Source organism: Trichechus manatus, unplaced genomic scaffold, assembly GCF_000243295.1.
Source record: "Trichechus manatus latirostris isolate Lorelei unplaced genomic scaffold, TriManLat1.0 scaffold00026, whole genome shotgun sequence".
NCBI lineage: Eukaryota > Metazoa > Chordata > Mammalia > Sirenia > Trichechidae > Trichechus > Trichechus manatus.
This window is the reverse complement of record NW_004443962.1, coordinates 12462615-12471240: the sequence shown is the minus strand read 5'-3', so window position 1 is coordinate 12471240 and position 8626 is coordinate 12462615. Positions and strand designations below refer to the sequence as shown.

Sequence of the window (8626 nt, the reverse complement as noted above, 5' to 3'; positions counted from 1 at the left end):
ACTGTTTAATGAGAAACTATTTGTTCTGTAAACCTTCACCTGAAGTATAATTAAAAAAAAAAAAGAAGTACTGATACATGCTACATGTATGAACTTTGAAAACATGCTAAGTGAAAGAAGTCAGACATCAAAGGCCAAATTCTGTATGACTCCATTGATACGAAACGCCCACAACAGATAGATCTAGAGACAGATTACTGATTGCCAAGGGCTTGGGGTAGGGAGAGTCACTCCTTAATGGATATGGGATTTCTTCTTTGTGGTGACGAAAATGTTCTGGAATTAGATAGTGGTGATGGTTGTACAACATTGTGAATGTACTAAAAGCTACTGAATTGTATTCTTTAAAATGGTTAAATGGTGAATTTTATGATATGAATTTTATGTCAATAAAATCGCTGAATTAAATCCCTGTGCTTGTATTAAACAAAAAAGCATCAAGAGACTTTGGTTTATTTTCTAAATTTCACTTTTGAAAAATCTAGCAATATCTGTGTAATTGTTTAGCTGATCTAAAGTTTGCTAAAATGCATTCAGGTCAATAAAGACCATAAATATCATTATTTGACTCTGTTTTCTGTATGTTCTTGTAGCTTTCAAGGAAAAAAAAATTCTATCACAAGCACCATTAACTACAAGATAAAATGCTTAAGGTAATATCTGAATTACAAGTCTCATATGGAGAGAGTTCTTTTCATTAATTACTAAAGGATTATTATCTTTAAAACCTATATCAAAAACTTGCCAAATGTTACTAGGTTCAGAAACCAAGAGACTGGATTAATTAAAAGATAATTATCACTGGGCAAGGAATCATGAAATGTAACCTAGATCACGCCTAGTACTCAATTGACTGTAACTGTTTCCACACACCCTGAATGCACAGCTTCCTTTCTGTACCAACTCCCTCAGTTTTCATGCCTCAGCATTTCTCCATGTTGCCTCCTTCCCCATGGATTGTCCCTGGGAATTCTGTGAGAGTAGTTGACGCTCTTCTACTTCAAGCAGGAAATTGCTGGGGGAGGAACTTCCTATGAGAGGTAAGCTTTTCCCTGCAAAGTACGAGGGGCGGGGGTGGGCAGAGTGTAGTGCAGGCTGCCTAAAATAGATCTTGAGCTACACAGCTCTGCATTGGGTGAACCAACAGCCTCCTCACACCTCATATTTGCATTCCAGTTCACAGAGCGATTTCACACACTAGCTAGCAATTCTTCAGACTGGTGTCAAACCAAAGGGATTCACCTCATCCATCACTGGACTGCAACTGCCTTTTGAGGGCCACAGCAGGCAATGAAGGCATGTTCCCTTCACCAGCGCTGAATTTAGCCAGTGATGGGAGTCCCTCCCTCAAATTCAAACCCTGGAAAACAAAGTGAATGAGAAGCAGAGCTGGAGTTCAAGATGGATTCCAAAGGTAGAGAGTGCTGGGTTCAGACCCTTCTTCAGTACCCACTAGCTATGTGACCCTGGGCAAGTTACTTAACCTCCAGAAATCTGGTTCCTCCTCTGTAAAACGGGGATAACAATACTTACCTTATACCGTTGGGAGAACTTTAAAAAGAAACAATGCGTTTAATGCATGTAACCCAATGTCTGGTATAAGTACTTGGGTAAACGTTAAGCCCTTGTGCATGGAAGCCATAAGGGCTAGTAGTTAAGAGCCTGGGGTCTGGAGCCAAACTGCGTGTGTTCAAATCCCACTCCTACCATCTACTAGCTGGGGACGTGGATAAGGTATATAACTTCTTTGTGACTCAGTTTCCCCATCAGTAAGATGGACTTTTATTATACACACATTAGACGTAATAAACATTAGCTATCTGTATTTCACTAAGAGTAAAAACAGCCTAAGGAGTCTTGGTGGCGGAGTGGTTAAGTGCTCAGCAGCTAACCAAAAGGCTGGAGGTTCAAACCCACCCAGCCACTCCACAGGAGAAATACCTGGCAATCTGCTCCCATAAAAATTACAGCTTAGAAAACTCTATGGGGGCAGTTCTACTCTGTCACATGGGTACTATGAGTCAAAATTGACTCAAAGCCAGCAACAACAAAAAGAACAGCTCGGTTTCCACCTCAACCAACAATGTAGAAGTGGATTACATGAGAAACCAAAATGAAAAAAACCCACAGCCGTAGAATGGATTCTGACTCATAGTGACCCTGTAGGACAGAGCAGAACTGCCCCATAAGGTTTCCACAGCTGTAAATCTTTACCGCTAGTAGATTCCAACAGCCTACCATTCCTCCAGCAGCCAAGTGCTTTAACCACTGTACCACCAGGGCTCCTGATTACATGAGAGTTCAGTGTAATGCGTACTTTTTGAAAAAACTGTGAAGAGCTTTATGCTTTTATGATTTTTCTGGGCAGAGTCAAGCTGTGATGCTAAGGGTGTGGCTAAACTGTAATATGAAGGGAAAAATTCAAAGGAGAAAAAAATCGCCCACCAGGGAGCTATTTCTTTTGTAATATACATTCCATTTCTTCTTCCTCATGCTTTTTAATTCCTTCCACATTTCCTGCCATAATTATCAAATGTTTGGTTTCTGACCTCACTTTTCTGGAGACTAGAGCCCAGGGAATTCAGAATTGTTTATTTTCTGTCCATAAACCTTTGAGTTAATGGAGGGGCTTTCGAGCGGAGGGTTTGTTGGTTTGTTTGTAATGTCTCAGGAATGTCACTGGAGTTGAAAAGAAAACATTACCAAATTAAAAAAAAAAAAAAAAAGGCGCTGAAATACTTTAACTGGAAACGCAGAGCCCCCAAAGAGCAGAGCACCGGATCGCTCATATTTGCATAACACTAACCAGTTTAGGGGAAATTTTAGATTTAAAAGGCCGTTGTATGGCCCGGATAATAACATAAAACCCGAAGGCTCTTTATAAGAAAGAGAACAAATATCAGAGAATCTTACAGTCTCACTTCATAGAAAAGAAAAATTTATTTCGCCCCCCAAAAAGTCTGTTGAGATTTCGCTTCTCTCCACTCCACACTCCCCCCCGCCCCCCGCGAGCAGACAGACTTGGAACAGAAAAGTCTCCAACTATTCTCAATTTCCTCTTATGGGAAGGAAAGAACTCAAGGCGCCTTTTTGAACTCGGCTGCTGCTCTGGTCGCCGCCTCCGTCCCAATCGGCCAGCTCGTCCTCTCTCCCCCTCCCCACTCTCCCTCCATATTAGCGAGGTGGGGTTCCCACTTACGGCCCAAACTACTTTTCCTCGTCTTGAGATTTAACTTTCCTAAGTAGCATTCCTGAGCGGAGCGCGTACTCTACCTCAAGTATGGAAAGTCACAGTCCCACCCCAGAAGAGCCTCCCCAGGACCCACGCACAGCCCGCCCGACCCGCAGACCCAAGTGGCCCCAGGGCCGGAGTTCGGACCTCCTCTGCCAGTCACCTACCTCGGCGTGGACCCAGGCGACGGCCACCAGCGCGAGCGCAAGCCAGCGTTTCCACATCTGCGGAAGAGAGAAGAGAGCGAGACTGAAGTCGCCGGGCCCCGCGCCGACTCGGGAAACTTCCTGGGGTCCCGCAGGCTCGCCCCTCCGCCCGATCACCCCGGCTGCCCGGCGGGGTCCGGCGCCCGCGCTCTGCTCCGCCCTGCGCGCCCCGTGCTCACCGTGGTCCCGTCCCGGTCTCCGGAGGGCTCGGGGCGCGGCGGCGGCAGCGAGCTCTAAGAAGGTGGGAGCTATGCTTCTCGCTTGCCTCGGAGGAAATACGACCTGGGCTCGCCGCCCCTTAAGACCCCTCTTTTCCCGACTGCCGGCCCCCCAGCTCCTCCCCATTCTCCTCCCCCTTCTGCAGCAGCGGCCCCGGCGACTCCCGGCCCCCTCCTTCTCCGGCGCCCCGCTCCCAGGCGCCCGTGTGCGTCCTGGCGCCGCACGAACCCCTCTCCCCGCCGTCCCTTCACCGAGCACCCCTCCGGCCCCCAGGGCGTTGGAGGGGAAGTAGAGAGGGGGGCGTCCCGGAGGACACTGCAACAAAGGCGAAGAAGGAGAGGGGGAGAGCGAGCTGAAACCCCACCCCGGGGAGGGGCCGCTCGCTCGCGGCATCTGGGGCGGGCAGGCGGCGCGGGCTGCGGCGCTGGCCAGGTGGGCGGTGCCGCCGGGGCCCAGTGACCGCGCTGGGGCGGGAACCTGGAGGAAAAGGCGCCCAGAGGCCTGGGGAGTCGGAGCTGTCCCCTACAGCTGGAAGAGAGGGGGCCAGGGGTGCAGAGAGGACCCCACAGCCAGTGATTGAAGCTGCCACTGAAGCCGGGCGCGGGGAGCGCAACACCGGCCGACATGTGGAAGGCTGCTTTGGGTTCAACTGTGGGTTTCCTGGAGAAAGGTGGCTGCCGCCCTGTTCGCTAAGAAGATCCTTTCTCCAGGGTTTGCTGGCAGCCTCATCCGGTCCTTCCCTTGGGTCCAGGAACGGTGTCCCCTCCTCTGCACCATCCCCGCCGCCCACCCCCTCACCTGTGTTCCCACTCCCACCCCTGTCATCCCAGCTATCTTCCATCTTCATGCTTCCCATCTCGACCGACTTCTTCCCAGCCGCTTTCAGATGTCCGCTGCCTCTTTGATGGCGTTGACTCCCCAACTGCTCCCCGCTGTGGCTTTTTCCTACCTCGGGTCTGTGTCCCTGGTTCGCAGAAAAAAAAATCCACTTGGCACTTCAGATTTAACGTGCCCAAGATTGTGTCCCACTTTGCACCAGCTCCCCTGGCATGTTCACCGGTCCCTCTCAGAGTGGTGCCCCATTCGCAGTGGTTAAGACCTTCGGCTGCTAACCAAAATGTCGCAGTTCGAATCCACCAGCTGCTCCTTGGAAACCCTATGGGGTAGTTTTACCCTGTCCTATAGGGTCGCTGTGAGTCGGAATCGACTCAACGGCGACGGATTTGATTTTTGGTTTTGGCCTGGAAAACTTATCTCCAACCCCCAGACCCAGGTAGTCACCATAGCCTGTCAGTTTTTGCTTTGAGAGCTCATACCCATCCCTTCACCCCCATTCGCCATTCCATTTCCCTAGACCAGACCCTCATCTTCCCTCACAAGGGAATTCTGGAAACCACTTTCTTGTTGGACTCCCAATCCAGGCTTCCCTCCCCTAGTCTCCAGTACAACCCATTGCCATATTTTCTTAACCAAAAAAAAAAAAAAAAAAAGCCAAACCCATTGCCGTCTAGTCAATTCCAACTCATAGCGACCCTATAGGACAGAGTAAAACTGCCCCATAGTCAGCCACCACCACTGACTGCTCTGACCAGGATCACAGCAGAGGGTTCTGGACAGAGCTGGAGAAAGATGTAGAGCATAATTCTAACTCACAAAGAAAAGACCAGATTTACTGGCCTAAAGGAGACTGGAGAAACCTCCAGAGTATGGCCCCCAGACACCCTTTTAGCTCAGTGGTGAAGTTACCTCCAAGGTTCACTGTTCAGCCTGGGAGTGGACAGCCCCATAAAACCAAATGAGACTAACGAGGTCCAGTGGTCCAGTGACAAGGGCCAGAAGGCAGAAGGGGACAAGAGAGCTGGTGATAGGGAACCCAAGGTTGAGTAATGATATTGTTGATGTGTTGTGAGATTGTTAACCATTGTCATAGGACAACATTTGGAGTAACTGTTAAATGAGAAACTATTTTGTTCTGTAAGCGTTCATCTTAAGTGAGAATAACAGCACAATTGGAAGAGTGTAGTCAATGTCTCCGAACTGTGCATGTAGAAATTTTTGAAACGGTGTATCTTTGCCTATGTGTAGTTTCACCAAAAAAAAAAAAAAGGGTTGAGAAGTTAGAGGGTTAATATGTTGTGGGGTTGTTAACCAATGTCATAAAACAACATGTGTACTACTGTTTCATGAGAAAGTATTTGTTCTGTAAGCCTTCACCTGAAGTACAATAAAATATATATTAAAAAAAAAAAAAGACTGCCCCATAGAGTTTCCAAGCAGTACCTGGTGGATTTGAACTACAGACCTTTTAGTTAACAGCTGTAGCACTTAACCACCAAGCCATCAGGGTTTCCTGTGTTTGTTTACTACCTGATTTAAATACTGTCTTCCTCCTGGTCTTCCTTCCCCTGCTCAGAAATCTTCAGTGCTCTTCTTCCCACATCAAATCCAAACTCTCCACCTTCCTTGTAAGCATCTCATTACTGGGTCTACCCTATCCAGCTAACCTGACTGCAACATAACTCCCTCTGCTCCAATCAGGCCAGTCTTCTCCCTGTGCTCTGAACTTGTTATAGTCGCTCTTCTATCAAGGTTTGTTGAGTGCCTTCTGTTGAGGTTTTAGGGGGCCACAAAATAACACCCATGTTCCCCATGCAAGTTCAGGATTGATTGAGAGAGTCTCAGGAGTCAGACTGACAGAGAGCAAAATGTCAGCCCTGTCCCTGGTAAAAGCTGCAATAGTGGCCGTGGCTTTAGTTCTGCAGGGACGGTGGGCTTGCTAGGACTTCCCCCAGAACCGAACATGCCCACTCACTCACAAGCAGAGTTGAAAAATTGCTTGTGTAAAACTGACTGTGTGGAAAAGCAGGAAACGTAGTGCTTCCTGAAGCAGGCCTGCTCCCTAAATCTGAGGGGCACAGAGCCACATGTCATGGAATGAATTCTGTCCCCCCCAAAAATGTGTGTATCAGTTTGGCTGGGCCACGATTCCCAGCATTGTGTGGTTGTCCTCCATTTTGTGATTGTAATTTTATGTTAAAGAAGCTTAGGGTGGGATTGTAACCCCCTTACTAAAATCACATCCCTGATCCAATGTAAAGGGAGTTGTTTCCCTGGGGTGTGGCCTGCACCACCTTTTATCTTACAAGAGATAAAAGGAAAGGGAAGCAAGCAGAGAGTTGAGGACCTCATACCACCAAGAAATCAGTGCTGGGAGCTGAGTGCATCCTTTGGACCCGAGGTTCCTGTGCAGAGAAGCTCCTAGTCCGGGGGAAGATTGTTGACGACAAGGGCCTTCCTCCAGAGCCAATGGAGAGAGAAAGCCTTCCCCTAGAGCTGGCGCCCTGAATTTGGACTTGTAGGCTACTAGACTGTGAGAAAATAAATTTCTCTTTGTTAAAGCCATCTATTGTGGTATATCTGTTAGAACAGCACTAGATGACTAAGACACTACACTTGCATAGTTCAAATTCCCCAGTCAGACAACTCATTCCTGCTCTTGTGTGGTGGTAACAGGAGGAGGAACTAAGAGGTGTCCCCCACCAGTCCTCTGTTACGGGCACTGTGCTCGCATGGAGAGGAACTACAAGATACAAGAGGTTGTTCCTGTCTTCTAAGAACCCACAGTACTTTGCATGCATTGTACATGTACTGCACCTCCCTCAAAATCACAATCTGGTATTATCTCCTTTCCGCCTTCTGTCTATTCAAATTCTTTTTTAAGGACCCCATTCAAGTTTCATCACTTCTCTAGCGTCTATTTTGCTAGCAGCTTGGCCTGGCAGAAAGCACATGAGGCTTGAGATCAAACAGACCTGACTTTGTGACCTTCCTTAAGTTACTTAAGCTCTCTAAACCTGGGTTTCTGCAGCTGACAAATGGCAGTATTCAAATCTTGCAAGGAGGTGTGAAATTTAAATACGATAAGTTGTATAAAGTACCTAGCAGGTAGGAACAAAAACCAACTCATAGCGACCCTAGAGGGCAGAGTAGAACTGCCCCACAGGGTTTCCAAGGCTGTAAATCTTTACGGAAGCAGACTGCAGCATCTTTCTCCCTTGGAGTGGCTGCTGGGTTCAAACCAGCAACCTTTTGGTTAGGAGCTGAGCACTTTAACCAGTGTGCCACCAGGGCTCCTTAGGTAGTAGACCCTCTATAAATGATAACCATTATTATTTAATTGATCTACTTCACATCTAAATTGCGGTTGGTATCTTACAACTTGGCATTTTATTGCTTACTGATATATAATGTTTAACACTTGTTCACGTGGTTGTTCTTGATTCTTCAGTTAGACTTTAAGTTCCCTAGGGCATAGGCAATGCTTTTCATGTCTTTATTCTCCAGAGAATTTGAGGCACAATTCATGGATTTGACTACATCCAAATTAAAGATTCTTGTTCAATCTAGAGAACCATAGACCAAATGATAGGTTAGAAGAAGATACTAACCAAAAAAACCAAAAAAAACCCAAACCCATTGCTGTCAAGTCGATTCCGACTCATAGCAACCCTAGAGGACAGAGTAGAACTGCCCCATAGGGTTTCCAAGGAGCATTTGGTGGATCTGAACTGTTGATCTTTTGGTTAACAGCTGTAGCACTTAACCACTATGCCACCAGGGTTTCCGAAGAAGATCCTCCAATATCTACAACTGACATGGAACTCATCACTACAATATAATTAGATCCCTAAACATCAATAAGAAAAAGAGAGGAAACTCAACAGAAAAATGGGCAAAGGGAACAGGCAATTCACAAAAGAGGAACCCCAAATGGCTAGCAAATATAGAAAAGATGCTGAAAGTGTTATTTTTTTCTTTTTATTTATTTATTTTTGTAGTTCAGGTGAAGGCTTACAGAACAAATAGTTTCTCTTGAAACAGTAGTACACATATTGTTTTATGACATTGGTTAACAACCCCACAACATGTCAACCCTCTCCCTTCTCGACCTTTTTTTTTTTTGGTGAAA

The 8626-nt window shown here is 46.8% G+C and overlaps 1 protein-coding gene across 1 annotated transcript in view; it reads right to left on the bottom strand.

Annotated features, from left to right (window-relative positions):
* The window catches only part of FSTL1 (follistatin like 1), a 61727-nt gene extending 58012 nt beyond the window's left edge, over positions 1 to 3715 (bottom strand). Inside the window, exons 1-2 of the mRNA XM_004373649.2 lie at positions 3618 to 3715; positions 3400 to 3456 (exon numbers count right to left, since the gene is read on the bottom strand). Of these exons, the coding sequence (XP_004373706.1) occupies positions 3400 to 3456 (57 nt within the window). The 5' untranslated portion in view covers positions 3618 to 3715. The remainder of the gene's footprint in view (positions 1 to 3399; positions 3457 to 3617) is intronic.
* Positions 3716 to 8626: the final 4911 nt, after the last annotated feature.